This window comes from Meleagris gallopavo, chromosome 3 (genome assembly GCF_000146605.3).
Source record: "Meleagris gallopavo isolate NT-WF06-2002-E0010 breed Aviagen turkey brand Nicholas breeding stock chromosome 3, Turkey_5.1, whole genome shotgun sequence".
NCBI lineage: Eukaryota > Metazoa > Chordata > Aves > Galliformes > Phasianidae > Meleagris > Meleagris gallopavo.
In genome coordinates, this window is record NC_015013.2 from 25,143,615 (window position 1) to 25,161,196 (window position 17,582).

At 34.7% G+C, this 17,582-nt stretch overlaps 1 protein-coding gene across 2 annotated transcripts in view; it reads left to right on the forward strand.

Annotated features, from left to right (window-relative positions):
• The window catches only part of SEMA5A (semaphorin 5A), a 238,393-nt gene that overhangs the window by 46,418 nt on the left and 174,393 nt on the right, over positions 1–17,582 (forward strand). For both annotated transcript variants that reach the window (XM_010708516.3, XM_010708517.3), the window contains exon 4: positions 3,885–3,930. In XM_010708516.3, coding sequence (XP_010706818.1) covers positions 3,885–3,930 — 46 coding nt within the window. The remainder of the gene's footprint in view (positions 1–3,884; positions 3,931–17,582) is intronic.

Below are 17,582 nucleotides of genomic sequence, written 5' to 3' on the forward strand. Positions count from 1 at the left end.
TTTGCATGTTAATAAACCAAGTCAATTTCCTACATGGTAAGTTTATGACATAAGTTATCTACTTTCCAATAGTTGTTTTAGTTCCAAATGCTACTTCTATTGCACTGAAGAACTGGAACTGGCTTTCACCCAAAGCTTCCCTTTTTCAATTATGGAATAATGACTTTTGACTTTTGCTTAATATTTAATTTTGAAGGAGCTTATACTTTAGTCTTAATTATTATTTTTTTTTCCTTCCAGTAAATTATGCTAAATTTTGTTCCTTCATGTGAAATAATTTCTTCGAATGTCCACAGGAAAGAATTTTTTGCTGTTTTATTTCCAGGAGATTTGGCCATATCTGTTTGGTTGTGCCTTGAGTTTCTGACTTGAGCTCCCAAATGCAGAGGAATACGGGTGCTTGTATGTTTTTTTTGTTTTGTTTTATTTTGTTTTTGCTATTTTATACTTTTTTCAAAAATTGAGCCTACAGTACGTTCTCCTAATTTGTGTCTGCCACCTTAGTGTTCTTTTAATTCACATCTGTGCTTAAAACAACTATTTATTATTCAAATTTTATGCCTTGCTGTTTCACTAAAAGAGGAAAGTATTATGTTTTACAACCATTAACACTCTTTACACTCCATAGTGGTTGGGTTTTCAGTCGATTTTGATGTGGACTTGGAACATGAAACACGTAGCAGATAAATTTTGTCCTTTTACTTGAAGCATTCACAGGATGCATTCACTGCAGTAAATTGAAGTACACTGGGGACTAGTGATTGCTTTTTGTAGTGCTTCATTCAGTTCCCACTGATGCCAGTGGAAGTCTTTGTTATTGAGTTTAAGCAGTCTCACGATTAACCGATTCTGCTTGGTATAGCACAGCCAGGAAAGTTGTTCAGTAGTGAGAATGTAAATCAAGTTTGTCTGTTGATGGTCTAAAGTAATTTAGGATCGTGCATTTTCTTGCAGTTACATTTTTTTTTCTCATTATAGTGTCCTTCTCCTTGCAGATTTATGTAACATTTTTGTTTTTTTTCCATTCGTTAAATGCAAAATGGAAACAAATTTACCAATGACGGTGTAAAATCAGTTTAATTCCAGCATGTGAAGTTGTATTGGTCTTACTTTTATTACCACCATACTTGGACAAGAGACAGACCTGCATGCTAAAAGGTCTATAGCTATGCTTCAGAAATGTGCTTGAACAGTTTTATTTTATGTCCATTGTTGCCTTTGAAGTACATATGCAGTGTAGTGAATCAAAACAGATTAGAAAATAGCAATCCCAGGCATAAACTTAGCAACATCTCTAAATAAGCATTGTGACCTGTCTCATGAGAGGCCTAATGATTTCATTAAGCAAGAAAGTTAGTGCTGGCTTTTCCTTTGGGCTGACAAAGTTCTTAGTACCATATTTTCAGTGTGTTTTTTTACTCTTACATTTATTTATTTAGATTTTTCTCAGATATACCCCTTTCTAATGAGTTCTCATATGTTGAACTGTTATATGTATAGTGATAAATATAGACTTAGTAATTTTACAGAGGTGGAGATGTTTTTGTAGGAATAGTTCTGATTGCAAACCAAGTGCTGATTTGCTAATTGTTCTCACTTTATTCATGTTGTAACATTCACTCTCTGCTATCCATTTGCCCAATTTGCCTTCAAGTTTTAATGATTTTGCAATTTATTGCACTTTGATTTCCTTCTTCTTTTTATTTTAACTAGTTTTACTAGACTGAGAAATGTAATTGGTTGTTGGCAGCCATATACAGTTGGAAAATGTAGAAATGTCCAGTAATTAGCTCTGGCTCTTGACTCATTCACATGTACGTGGACATTTTATTCTTTCAAACACTTACTGGATCAATATTTCTAATTTCACGGGATGTATTACTGGGAGAAGTATTGTGCTCTACTGCATGGGATATAAATGTCATTTTCTTAGGAACACAATGACTTTCAGCATTCCTTTTTCACTAGGACTGCATTCTTTTTTCTTTCTTTCTATTTTTCTTGTTTGTTTGTTTCAATTTGGACCAGTGATTTACTTTTTAATAAGTTAAAATGATGTCATATTGAAACACCATAGAAATTCATCATTAATAATACAATATTCCTCAATCGTTGTTCTGTGATGCCACATCAGTGATAAAGATTTAGTAGCTATCTCAAGGCGAAGGGACTGACATGACACTGTGTGGAAGTACTGACCTGAAAAATAGAAGTGTGAGATGAGACTGTGCTCATATATCCTAGAACAATGAATCCATTTATTTGTTAGAGTGAGATGTGACTCTGATACCACGGAGTTAAAAAAAACAATTTATACCTGCTGTGGATGCAGTTCAACTTCTCTGGAAGAAAAAAAGTTGTCCTTCTCCTGTAAATGAAAGAAAGATTTGCAACAGCGGTGAAGCGGCAGGTTTCTTAGCTTTGATATCTGGAGTGAAAAAAGCACGATCAATGATGGTTGATGGAAGCAATTCCATATATGCAATGAGATATGAACCTATCTTAGTATATGTATGTTCCTTGTTGACTATATCTGAGCAAGATAAAAATATGAAGGTAATTTTTGTCTTTACAGAGATAGTAAGGCGGGTTAGAAAACTATATGCATCATTTCCTGACTTTCAATAGAAGTCTTTAAAGTTAATTTGCACTTTACTTGAGGATGAAGCCATATGTAAGCACTGTACCCTTTTCTTTGTTTGCCCATTTCAAGTCTCTTTATGACTCAAAAATACAGGTACTGTATTAATATTTTAATATATATATATATTTAATTTTTTTTTTAAGAGAGAGGTGATTTCCCTTGTTTGCTATACATACACAATTTAAGAAGATCGTATGTGTATATGTGACCACATATGACTCAATGTATAAATATAGATGCATGCACTTCGCCGTCAACAGAGTTGACTGTGATAGTAATTGTGTTTCTGAGATTTGATTAATAACATTTTTTATTGTTTAGACATAGGCTGCTTTTTCTAAGGCTCATTTAAAATACAGGTCCTCACTATCTGCGCCCATTAGAAATATCTCATGCCTGTTTGGAAAGTATCAAAATTTTTATTTCCAAAAACATGCCCAGATTTCTATTTAAATTATACTTCTACCAATTTCAGACTGTAATATTGCTGATCCTTTGCAATTATTGCAAATATGTAAATTCAAAGTTTAAATTCGTCTCTTTACTATTTATTTTTGTTTACTTTGTTCAAATGATTTTTTGAAACCTGTTAAAATAATCTTACACATTTGTTGTGAATAAACAAAGATTAGACATGCTTATATTTTCTTTTTCAAAAATTTATTATTTATAAATTTTTTTCCTTAAAACGATTACTCCATAGTAACTTTGGATAAGGCAGAATAGCTCTAAATGGGGTGAAAAATAAGACTTTGTGGTTTACGTAGAGATTTTGTTATAATGGGTTCCTTTGCTTCAAACTGTACATATCTGTGGCTGAGCTAATTGTGCAAGGTTCCTGTATTGCCAAGAGAAATAGATAGATTTAACCTACATGCTGTTTTATTCTTGTTTAGACAATTAACTCTGGTAATATGAATCTGCTGAAGAACTGAGTATTTCATCCAGTTAATTCTAATGAAGGACTGGACTGTATGGTCCAGAAATCCATATATGCAGTGTAAATATCCACTTCATATACAGTTTTCAAGCTCAAAATCAGTTATGGAAATTGACATAAGTCTTTAGCCAAAGGGCAGCCGTTTAGGTGACAGTCCATCAAATACTTAAGAATCCTGAGTCCCAGTCATGTTTGCATTTTTTCTTTCTTTTATATTCGTTAATTATACCCTTCTTTAAATGCTAGTAACAATTTAATTAATTTTTTATCTACTTTTTTTCTTTTATTTTTGAACTCTAGAAACTACCTCTTCAGGTTGCAACTCGAGGATCTCTCTCTAATACAGGTATGTTAAATGTTTTCTTTGCCTTATATAGGTTAGATGGATGTTTTAGAGCAGATAATCAGGATATATTCATAAGCTTTTTAGCCACAGATAAATATTCAGCTGTTTTTGTCCTCTTTGCTGTATTATATAAATCATACAATCCATTTTAATTCTAGATTAGTGTTTGTCCCAGGCCGTACAGACCTGATGTTGCTTTACTCTCTGCTGGGATTTTTGTTAGTGTGGATCTATTAAAAAAAAATGGAGACTGGAAAAAAGGATCGTGTTCTCTTAGGAAAATATTCTAACTTTGGATTGTGGACTTTGTTAAAGCTTCTGTCTTCAGAATGTATTATTATTAAGGATGAAATGTGTTTTTAAAATAACGATAAACTAAAAACTTATTTCAAACACTGAAGAAAAATTAGGCAAACTAAACAGCAAATTTTCAATGAAGTCATAAAATGTGAACAAAGTTGTCAGAATCCAGGTTTTGGATGGCAGCTATCTGCTGTTTAAAACTTGTTGGAGCTTGGAACTAGAAAGTAAAAGCTTTTAAGAGGCATTTAGGTGTCATAGCCAAGTGATAATTCCTGATCAGTTTGTTTCTTTGTGTAACTTCCATGCTGAATTTATCACATATCTGCTATCTCATCTTTTCTCAATCTTCCGAGTGGTGTTCCTTGCTTTGGCTTTGTTAGTTTTCTTTTTCAGTGTTTAACCTAGCTTTCCTCTGTTAGGGTAAGTATCAATAGACTCAGCTCACTAAAGAGGGAGAAGTCTGTACTTTACAGAAGTGTGTAACTGCTTATTCAAACCATCACCCCCATGGATCAACAAAATTTCATACTAGGACAGAAACCCTGACACTAATTTTCTGCTAGACTACTAAGCTTTTGTCATCTGAATGTGCAGAAGCCATTAATTAGTTCTCTGAAGTTAACTTTTAGTAACATTTCTTTTCAGTCCTTAGTGCTGTAACATCACTGGTTTGCCTTTTCCTACAACAGTTTGGGACTAGATTTCTAAAAAACAAAGTATGACAGTATTTTTTCTTACTAGCATATTTTCTTCCTGTTTTTGTATTCTACCATTATGACTCCTCCATACTTGTCCTTCACAAACCTCATCCTTTTCTTTCCCTATGCTTTCCCTTTGGTCCTGTTAGTGTGTTCTAGGACTATCCTACATACAGTACATCAAAAGATGTATTTCCTTGGATTCTTCCAGGCTGGGAAATGTATCTGTTATGGCAGCTCTAAGTGAGCTGAGAGATATCTGAAGCCTTTGTTTTGATGCAAGTAGAGCAGGAGTAATGTATATTACATTTAGGACATCCTGCATTCCTCCAGGGAAAGCAGGAAGGTTGTCATTGATCGTGCAGTAATAAAACTAAGTCCCTTCTGGTACCTCCCTCCAGATCAGCACCGTGATCACCACTTCCACCATCACTGGAGATTAATTGTAGGAAGTCCTACAATTCCAAGCATGATTCCACAACTATTTTCAGTATTTTTGGAGAAAGCTAAGATATAGAGGCAGTCTCTCAAAGTCTCACACTAGAAAGTGTGAAAGCTCTGTTAATTAAAATAAGCATAACCTTCCATGAGAAAGTTCAGAATTCACCAGTTTAGCAACTCTGAACTTGAAACCCACCTAAATCCAAAACTGTATTTACCAAATGATTCATAGAGGTTTACAAACATTTCGTATACTCTAGGAAAGTACAGAATCCTAGTTTGCAAATGCTGTCATCCACAGGTGTCATAGGATTTGCCCAAAGATGAACAGAAGTAAACCTCAATTTCTGAAACCTTAGGGTATATGTTCTCAGTCACTCATAGTAAATAAATGTTTTAAAGTCAAATCTGAATCTTTTACATCTCTAGAGAATGGCTATAGGATTAGAGGATGTTACCAAATTAATGACTAAAATATGCAGTATTTTGAAGTTCCAAATCTTTTAAACCTTAAACTCTGTTGTGGTTGAAAGAGGTAGGAAAACGATGAGAAATGGTTAAAATGATATGAAATTCCTGAGTAACAGAATGATGGAATTTTGCAGGACAAATAAGCCATACTGTGGTTTTGTTCATTAATATCTTATGGCTAGTAAGCATTTGTTTGCTGAATGATTGAATACTTTGACACTTTATGAAATGACAGAGTTGTTCTTGCAGCATTTTTTCTTCACAAAGTTGTCATTATGCATAAAAACAGAGTTTAATTTTTCTGTTTATGATGTTTATTTGATTACAATGCATGAAGAAGCCTTTCTGAAAACATGCAGATGTTTCACAGGCTAATTAGTTATTTTCACATCTGGAAGAAAAGGTGCATGGTGAAGTGCTAGCTGTACAATATTTTCAGGGTAAAATAATAAAAGTATGAAAGGTCTGGAAACAGTGTAACCTGTACACTTGTTGTTTAATTATTTTAAAACATTGCTTGAGCTTTATTCTCATTACTGTGTGTATGAGGGAGGAGAAATTTGCTGACTGTTCCTCATGTGCAGTAGGTACTTAGAGCAAAAAAGTGAAGATGTTTGTTACAATTTGGATTTTTCTTTTTTTCAGTTTTCAATTAAACTTCTGAAACTCTTTATTTTGTTTATATTTCTGCTTTGCTTTGTCTTGATTCATCAGTTTAATCTTTCTTATAACATGTTTCAGGAAAGAAAGGGAATGCTTATAAATTAATCTTGATCATTGATACACTTCATTTTTTTTAATATAAGTTTATATAAGTTTTCCCAATCTGTTATGCTTAAGTAGCCGCTGGAGTTTGTCATAATTGGCTTTCTGGGCTGTGAGGGCACATTGCTGGCTCATATCCAACTTCCCATCCACCAGTACTCTCCAGTCCTTTTTAAAAGGGCTGTGTTCTATCTTTAAATCCCCCAGCTTGTACTGATAGTTGAGGTTGCCCATAATCCAGTGCAATGCCTTGCACTTGGCTTTCTTGAACCTCATGATGTTCTCCCTGGCCTAATGCTTAAGTCTGGCTGTCTCTCTGAATGGAATTTCATCCTTTGGGCTTGTTGGCCAGACCACACATCTTTGTGTCATCTGCAAACTTGCTGAGGGTGCGCTTGATCCCACAGTCTATGTCACTGATGAAGATGTTAAAAAGCATTAGTCCCAGTACTAACACCACTCATCACCAATCTCCATTTGGATGTTGAGCTGTTGACCACCTCTCTCTGGGTATGATCTCACAATCAGCTCTTTGTCTGTCGAACAGTTCACCCAAGTCCATCTATGTATGTCATATTTACAATTTTCATTATATGTATCTTTGAAAGGAAAGAGTTTTTTCAGACAAGATATTATTTTGTAATTTTATCAGACATTGCATTTTTATCAGAAATAACTATGTAATGGGAAATCTTTCTGAAAGTGAATGGAGTAAGATAATGAATCCTTGTTTATACAGTTGTGGGAGGAAAAAACAAAGGCCAATGTGTATCAAATATATACAGATGCTTTTTTTTTTTAAATGGGTACTTGGTAAATAGCTTTGGAATTCTAGATAACCTTTTTAAAAAAGAAAAATAGATGTTTGAATTTTGAATTCTCACAATAGAAACGCAGAACAGAGTTCATTCATTGAAAGGTTTCTGTTTCCATTTCTTTAGTGAAAGTTAATCCCTTGTAAAAGTGAGAGTTAAAATGTTAATAGATTGCCTCAGACAGGATGTGTATCTAACATGAGATAGCGAGCCATTGTTGCCCATTGTGGATGCATCAAAGATGTCATCCAACATGTCATGATTCTGTTTTCTGTACTTTATAGAAAAAGCCTGTTTGAGTAAGCAGGTTCAATATGATAGTGTCTAAAGCAAACTGGTATTTGATGTGTCTCAGCAATTTTCTCTGTGTGGGAGAATAAAGAAGAATAAAAAGAGTGAAAGCCCTTTAAAGCTCTTGCTGGAGAAGCCTGGAAGTCAATTTGTTCAAAGCTGACTGTCAGAACAATGTGTGGATGGTGATTATGGATTAGGAAAGAAGCCCTCATTGGGCTACAGTTGTAGAATGACAAATATTTTACACATCTCAGTTCAGCATAGTAGCCATGTAGACTTTCTTCTATTATTGAAGGCCGGAATCTATGTGGTTTTCATTTGAAGTTTTGGTTTTTTTTTATCACTCACCTAAAGTAACAGTAGAAAATTGCCTAAAAGCATTGCCTAAGATGAAAGCTGAATTTTCTGAGAACTCTTATATATTTCTTAAAATACAAAATCAGAAATCAAAATAGTAGTCCTACAGTAAATAACTCAGGAAAAAAAAAAGTATTTAAAATTATGATATCTAGACAGTATCAGGATTAATAGCAGGACTTTGGCAGTATGTAGAAGATGACTGTAAGAAATGTATTTTTCGAAGTTTTTTTTTTTTTTTTTTTTATCTTGGAAAAGAATGATTCTAAATTCAAAGATTTTTGTGACTCCTTTCCTAATCCTCAAATAGCTTGCTGATACATCTGTAAAGTTTAGTTTATGGATGAAGAAAAGATGTATGCTAATACAAGCTGACTTACAGAATCTTTTATAACAACTGTGGCATCTTTATATGGATGTGTCCTGTGAATACATGAAAAATTTCAGCTCACCTTTCACTTTAATCTTCTAGCCATGGAGGCTATTATCACTTTGAAAATCACCCCCTTCCACTTGCTCCCGTAGTTATGTAACTCTCCTGAGATTTTATCCTCATGTTGAGTCTATACATTTTCTGTTGAAAACACAGATATCTCTAAGTCCATTTTTAAAGGTAATTTTGGTTCCTAGTTTGTTGCAAAAGAGCCAAATTCTTCATACAAGCTAAAAAGTTTGGAGGTTTTTTGTTTGTTTGTTTGTTTGTTTGTTTTTGAGGCTTTCATTTAACTTTAAATATAGGAGTATAAAGCTGAATTTATTTATTTATTTATTAACTGCTAATGAGACTTTCAGGTAAGTAAAGTCAAGATGGGATTTATGAATGGCCAGGAATAAGAGTTGCTTTGGAGAATGGCTTCTACAAAGGAGATTCTTACTGGTGTTTGCATGTTTCAAGTACATTTGAAGTACTTCCTACAAATGATAATTGAGCTTTATGTGTCATAAATGGCTGAATGGTAGGCTGAATACTGAGTCGAACTGTTGTATATGTTGAAAATATACATGAAAATTTTTAATACTTAATACTTCTAATACTTTTTAATGTTTTAGACAATCTATGATAATTTTATAAAAAAGATAAAATATTTATGCCAGTTGTAGTCTCAATTAGAAAATAACAATTGCTTGCATCATCCACCAAAACATTATTTATGCTTGGGCTCTTCATATGTGCATCTGAGGTGTGTGAATGAAAAATGGATAGCCATAGCAGATAAGTTAGCATTACTTTTGGTGCTGGTAAGACTTCTGCAAATTATTCCTGGAGGTCTTGAAAGCAAAAGAAACAACTAGTGTTCATAAAACTTTTTCGTAGGGGACTGAGGTGAGCATTTCTTTATCTGTGGTATCACTAGTGTTCTCATTTTGTATTGTTGCCTACACACAGAACTATATTTTTCTGACTAAACTTGCAACCTTATTGGAAGCTAAAGATGAATTCAGGCACCAGTGCATAATTTCACATGTCTAATCTGTAATCCACTGACCTCTTCTACATGTAGTTTAAGGGGATTTCCTCAATCTAAATGAAATATATTAGATTGCATGTATTCTCATCTTCTCTCAATAGTGTATCTGTGGGGAAATGAGCTATCAGCAGGCAGTATTTCATTTCCCTCGGGAGGGAAAAAAAAAGCTACTAAAATTAGTTAGTAAAAAGTTAGTGTTCATAGATACCTGTACATGTTAACACATAAGATAGCAAATTTTCTAAAATCTGTCTTTGGTTGTATTTGGGCATGTTCTCTTTCAATATTCACTGTGAATAGTCTTTCTATACATGGGATTTTTTGCCTACATTAGACTAGTTACATATGTTATGTATTTGGTTGTGGGGTTTTTTTTCCTTTGTAATGTTCTGCAGATCCCACCACAAAACTATACAGGGTGCAAGTGAGAAAACAGTTGATGTATGACTTCTCTTCTGCTCATCCCCGTTAATCATTTAAAATTGGCTTCTAAGTAGCATGGAGTTTTTCTTTCCAGAACTTGTAATTTCATATGCCCTTCACTACAGCTGAAATGTGTCATGTAAGTTTAGAATGAGTCCAAGTGAAGCAAAATATTGGCAAATTGGCAGGTCTTTGCAACTGCCTTGTCTTTATCTATGCAAGTATGAAGAAGAAAGCCAGGCAAAGGCTTTGTCATTTATTTGCTGTATCTGTCGTTGTTTTGGATCATTATTAAAATACAAGCACAAGTTTATTTCCAGGCAAATGAGTCTGAAAACATCCATCTAGCTACAGAAGCTTAGGGTTTTAGTTTCCTACCTTTGCCTATTAGGCAGCATATCTTGTGTGCTTACTGTAATTTTCTCTTCTGATTTTGCAGCAAAGACAAATAGGTACTGAAATTTTTCACTACCACTGGAGCAAACTTCCTCATTTTTTTTAGATAACAAACACTTGTGTTTTGTTTTTGAGATAGAGGGGAAGCCTGAATCACCTGGATATAAAATATAAGTGCATTTGTTCTCATGAGAAATAGAGATGATTTCAAAAGGTATGTGCATTTGTTTCACTGCAGATATTCAAGAAACTGCCGATGAGGATTTTCTAGTGATATAACTTATCTCTTTTTGAGTGATGGACTGCTAAATTTTCCTGGTATGTGTGGTGTGCAACCAGACTGTTACATACGCCAGAAGTAATTGTGGAAATACCTTTTTTTAAGGAGGTGGTACCTGTGTTTTTTCTTGAGCATGAGCAAAGTAGTGCATCTGCAGAAGAATAATCACGAAGTATCATGTTTGAAGGGAAACCAAGCTTCTGCTTTCCAAATATCTAGTCTGTATATAAGGCCATGGCATGCTTCAGCTGATTCTGGAATAAAGCAGTTGGAAAGTGACACACCACAAGTCAATGCTTGTGGTAGAGAAACATGGGCTCTCCTTGAGAAATAGCCTTTTCCAATGTAATGTCTGTATTAAATAAATGCAAAAATGATCAACTGTACAGAAAATGAAAGCAGAAAATATGGAGAATGAAAGCAGATTGTCTTCAATCTGATGTTGTCTTGCCTGAGCGGAGAGTTGGCTACATGCAATTCCTGGTTCAAAGGCTTCAGTGATGCTGCAGTGTTTAACAATTTAGAAAATATTTGGAATATGCTTTGAAAGACATGTCCCCATTCTATCTGTAATACAGGATCTGCAAATATGATTATTAGGTGTTGATTATAGACAAAGATATGTATGTTTGTTGTCTATCCTAACCCATGATAACTAATGTGAGTGCAACCACAACTTGTATACCATGTATGTCTTAGGAGTAAGCTTAAAGACAGGTCTTCTGGGCTACAAAGAGGATTGTGTTTCCCAGTACTACAGACATCGATTAAACAATTCTACCAGAGTAATGGACATAGATTCTATTGGGTAATTTTAAGTGTTGGAGATGATTTCAGCTTACACCTCTTTGCATAACATCAATATGTCGTCTGAGGACACTGTGTGGTCCATATTGTGCCCTGACACTGCTTTTTAACCTATGAAATTAAAAACACTTGAACTAAGATTGAGAAAAAATGGCTCTGTAGCTTTGCGTCCACTTGACATGGGAAATAAAACTTTAAGATGCACTGAGCTCTAGGGAACTTTCACCACAGTGCTGTTAAAGAATGTACCCAGCTGCTGAATTATGGAAAGAACTGGCAAAAGTTCTGCTCCCCTGATCCCTAGGGTATTGGTGGATATATATATTTTTTTGGATTTAGGAGACTAGATCTTTGCTAGATTTTTATTTATTTGTTTTTTTTTTTAAAGAAAAAAAAAAAAACACCAGAATTCTGAAATATGTGAAGAATCAAAGGGAAAGGGAAAGTCTGAGGATGGAGGTTGGAGTGGTTGGAAAGGAGCCTGCGCAAGTATAGGAGGCTTGTAGGGGTGCTCTCATAAATGACTGAGGACACAGAGGTGCAGTGCACTGCTTGCCTGGTAAGCACTGTTGAGCTCAATTTAAGACAAGGATTTTTGCTCCTAAATGTTTCAGAGATGCTGTTTAGTTGAAGCATAAGGAGGTACTCCTGTTCTGAACTAAGAATAACAGTTAAAGTAGCTTCAAGTTTTATAGTTTTATTCTGTTAAGTTTATCCAATCTTTTGGGAAATAAGTTGCCTTTATTTTGCCTGTCCTGGTTTTTCTACTTTATCCCTTCCCTAGTTTCAGTAGGTGTTCTTATCTCTTTTAGCATGTATTGTTTTATCCATTCCAGATGGTACAATATGATACTTCTGTTGTCAAGTCTGGGAGCTATAAATCATGTCAAAATATGTTAATAATTTTATTTAGTAAAGTTAGATGTACTTTGAAGTATCTGGTGTTAGACATATATATGAGATTTCTGTTATTAAATCATGGTTCAGGTCTTATTTTGGATTTATTTCCAGGCAGCCACACTGAAAATATTCTTTGTTTGAATGATGTACTGACATCATACACAACTACATTATTTCTCATAGCTGCAATTTGCTATTCTATTTTTTTTTTTTTGGTAAGATCATTGCCTCTTGAGGGCAACTCAGTACAATGAGCATTTAGGAGTTACACTTGATCAGTGGGTTCTGCTTCATGGCAGTGTTCCTGTCCATCTGCCCCACAGTGGAACTCGGAGCCTTGAGTCAGGTGCTCAGACTGTCTGCCCAGTGCAAGGGGGCAGCTGTATACCGAAGAACAGAATCCATCAACATCTGCATCCCCAGCTGTCTAACTCTGCTGGGGAAGAATGTTGACAGTACAGGAAGCAAAAATGCCACTCCATTTTTGAATTAGACATCTGTATAGAATATGACAACAGGGATTTTATACATGTTGGCCATATGAAGCAAGATTTCACAGTAAGTGAACTGCATCTAAAATGTAAAATAAGCTTTCTATTGTGGTTTCTAAACTGAAATATCAGTATGAAACTAAAAGATTGTGTGACTACTAATGAGCATTCTTAAGCAAGGCTTCATTGCAGATTGAACATAGGCCGATCTTTTCAGTAATTATCCTTGTTATAGGCTCACTTGATGTCCATCTGCTTTTTTTTTCTTTTCTTTTTTACTTTTATTCCCTCACATGATTTTAATACCAGCTTCTCTAGCCAATTCTTCTGGTTTTCACATTTGTCCTAGTGCCTGGATAATGATTTATTTTCTTCTTCAGATCTATAAAATAATTCAATGATGTGATGATGGCTGTTGGTGTATTGATTAGTCAATTAAGTGAACAAAATATCAAACAGATTATTGTAAAGCTGTAGAAAAACATAGGATCTGTGTTTGGGCTTGTTCATATATCTTGATGTTTATGGGAATTTAGCTTGAAATAAGCAACGACAAGAATATGATTCAAAGGTAAATGAGTTAATCATAAAGGAATTTGATTAGAGATTAATATTTATACTTGTTGTTTGTCTATATTTTCAATTATGAAAATGACTTTCTTGATTGAAACCCATTAGTGCTTTTCCAAGGGGACAGCTAACTTTGCAATAAGCAAAAATAGACAACTCCAAACTTTCTTATGTATTGTTTTATTTATTTATTTTTATTAATTACTTATATTTGCTAAAAGGCAAATAAGAGATCTGCGAAAAATATCAAAATTTTGTATTTATGTGGATACCTTGGTAATGTTATGAAAATAGTGGATACTCTAGGATTGTTCAGTAACTGGTGCAGAAGGAACACAAATTTGTATTAATTAGATAAATAATAACATCTTTGCGGCAGTGACCTTTTTTTTTTATGGAATGTGATTCAGTTTCTTAATCTTAGTCTCTAAATGAAACCTGAATGAATCACAACACAAGGTTTATATATACATATATCTATATATAAAAACTTTCAGAGCTTTAAAAATTGACATTTTGGATGAAATACTAGGTTTGGTACTTGCACTTTACATTAGTTTCTGTTAATTATACTTAAATATGAATTAGAGAATGCATTCATCTTGAGGATAGCTTAAGTGGAAAATGCAGTAGCTGTGCAGTATTTGTATGTGCCATTGGTTTCAGGATATTTGTCATTGGAAATCCCATTTGAAAGGATTATAGCCTTAGGCCCAGGAGCTCTGAACCTTTGCCTAGATGTTCGGAGAGTTCTGGGCAAAGTTCTGTCCCTCCTTGTACTCATTACAAAGAAATGATCAGCTGAAGGGTCAAACTGTTCCTCACTTTTTCCCACCCTATAAGTTGAAAACAGGAGCTTGTGAGAGGAGAGACTGTGCAAATTGGAACTGTAGTGACTAGTCTCTGTGAATGCTCAGACTCCTGCACACACCGCAATTTCCACTGATGAAATGGAAGCTTTCTTCAGTGCTGTTCTTTCTGACTCGTAAATGCATGGCTGCTTTAGTTATTCCAGCAGAATTTTGCATACTGCTTTCTCTAAATACATAGCCACTGAACAAAATTAAAACAAATCAAGAAGAAAAGAAACAAAAGTATCTGTATTTGTATTTGTGTTTTATACTGTTGAATGTGTAGAAATGCAACTGCATTTTTTTTTTACTTTAATGAGGCTAGGTTTTCTTACTGAAGTTTTTATGATATGCCAAGACAGGTCTGAAGAAACAGTGACACTGTAAGTTCAGACACGATCAAAAATAGATTATTGTATATTTATGAAAACTGCTCTACGTGTGATTCTACAGCCTTTTTCTTGCATGACTGTCAGCAGTTTTGCTTGTAAAATAGAATACTGTGCTATGCAGCACAAGAAAATGAAGTAAAATGATTTATACTCACAAAGTCTCCTATGAAGAATTTCACGTGCTAATGTGTATGGGTATTTTACAATTGAAATAATATTTGTAATCAGACTAAATATATTCCTTATTTCTTGAAATAAGCTTGTGGTCGGATAGATTCAAATGCATCTTGTTTCTTCCTGACATCATCATGACAGTTTTTCCATATATTTACACACAAGCGTATGCTTATACACACCATTTAAAAACATCTGAGTAGGTCTTTCTAATGTACTTTGGTAAACATTATTTTAAAAGAAATTCATCATTTAACAACCTACTGCTGTCATGTCTCTCTAAGTTAGATTCTGCTGATACACTTGTAATGCACCAGCTATCCATTAGGAAGGCTGAACAGGGAAGCTGAAACTTTATAACTGATGCATGAAAATCATAACCAAATTATTCTGGAAAAAAAAAAAAAGCAAGCATGCTATGTAAAGAATATTATTTCAACTAAATTTACTAGTTTAATTTTTGTTTTTTTTTTTTTTTTATTTTTTTTCTGCTCCATCTGCAGCCTAGACACACAAAAAGTAGTGGATGGGGAGGAGTAAGAGACAAATTATTTCTACAAAGTTACATATAAAATATGTTGTTATGGTATCATTGAATTTAATGAATGTACACGTTAACATGAAGGAATAAGGAAAAAATGAACAATTAGTTCCCCATATTTTCAGAAATAATATTTATTAACATTCCTGATCAAATAAAGTATAACATGACAAGAAACTGCTTTCTTAAAGGTGAATTATCCCTTTGACTTGCAAACCTTGGAGAAGAATGAGCAGGATGGGATGGAGGAAAAAAACATGAATTACTGTGAGTGAAACCAATCAGACTGAGGCACTATAAATGCACCTTACTGCTGATGTGAGGTACAAAGCTCGTGGAGAGTGTGATGTTGTGGAAAGTCTCTGCTAATTACCTTTGCATATTGGGAAAGAAAAGCATCTTTTAGCCTGAGATCACAGTCATGCTATAGCAAATACATTTTACAGGTAAAATAAGGCTGATCATACAAGGGAAGATTCCTCATTTAGCATAAGAGATAAGTAAAAATATAGTATTTGTTTTTATCTGTGAAGAAGATGCAATTTTTACCAGACTTTTCCAGAACAGCAGGTATATGTGCAATGCAGAAAATAACAGAAAGGATCTTGGCATCCTTGCTGAGAGAATCAGCCACACATAAACTCCCTGCTGCTGCTAAATATCCAGCAGAGGGAAAGGCACCAGAAAGCTGGAGGTAACTTCTTTTCTGAAGAAAAAAAACCAACCAAACAACAAACAAACAAAAAAAACGCACAGGTTGTCTGGTTTACGCAGCAAATCAGCGTAAAATAGATGCAAGAGCTCTAGTCAGCCTAAACTAGAAAACGGGGCTTTGGATGGTAAAATCTGAGAAGAAAAAAAGGATTAAAACTGGTAGTTTCTTGAAGAAGAACTTGTGGTCTGGCTGAATATGTTGCACTAAATGAGGTCATTTAAATATGGTCACAAAATGTCCATAAAGTCTCTGGAAGCCAGCCAACATACCCACTGTCATGGCAGAGAAGCCTCTCATGAAGTGCTAGAGCATGCTGGAGACAATGTGCAGGAGAAGAGCTACTGCTGTGTTTACTGGGCTGACATGAATAATTTTCAGCCAAAATTCTCAAAGCACAGGTGGTTGAGACTCTCCAGATGCATGTCTCTACAAAGATCTGCAAATGGCTGGATGCAGTCATTCAAGCTTCCTGGCTGAAACATCTCTGCTGAGAGCTGGGCAAAGCTTGGAAGCTGTCTGAAGTTATTTACCATTCCTAAGCCCATGGCTACAGCAGCATGTTGTACCTTTAAGCTGGGAACAGACAGCGCAATACAATCAGTTACCCCTAGCTGGCCTCTCAGATGATAGAAGGTTGTGGCAGGCAGTGAAATGGAGTGCTTCAAATAAAAACACCTTTGCTACTGAGAGTAGGAGACGGAAAACTGAAAACAAAGAGAATCTGAACCAAGTGATTCCCAAATTGCTTCTCCTGTAGGAAAAACACAGGTTTTCTTGTATGGTATATTTACTTAGCACAGCTTGTAAGATTACCTACTCTTCTTCTGCAGATTGGGGTGTAGCAGACTTATACAACTTCACTCTCAGAAGCGAGGAATTTATTTGGGGGTCCGCAAGCCAAAAGCAAAATGTTACTTTAAAAATGCACGTTACTTTAAAAAAAAAAGTAAAATGAAGAAAACTTAATTAGAAGATAGTCTCATTCCTGTACGTGCCCACGGTTCTGAGATAAAATCATATACACCTGAAGAAAATATATAATGGATTAGAGCTTTACTATTTTTTCTATTTTATTCAGAGGTAGCTTGTCATATCCCTGAGAAATATTTTTAATTGTCTGTGTGAAGTGGATGATCTCAAAGAGGCAAGTGAGAGCTGGAAGGTAAAACTGAGTTAATAGTCTAACAGCTAGCATACTGCCTTTGAGTGTAAGAGACTGGCTTGTATCTGCTTTTGTCATCTGATTCACAGCATGGATTTGGACCTGATTCTTCTGTTGCTTAGCTTGTTTCCTTAACTGTAGGACTCAATAGAGTCGATCCTTTTTCTTTTTTTTTCCCCCTTTTAATTTGGAAGATATGTAATTGCAGCTCCAAGAAGTTGTTTTTTTTCTAGTAAGGTTGTAGGAAAACTTTGAAAAGGTTTCGGAGAAATTGATGTGTTTGTATCTATCTGGGGCTAGAAGTTCCCCGGGTTCCTAGTGTTGGCCAGTGTTTGTT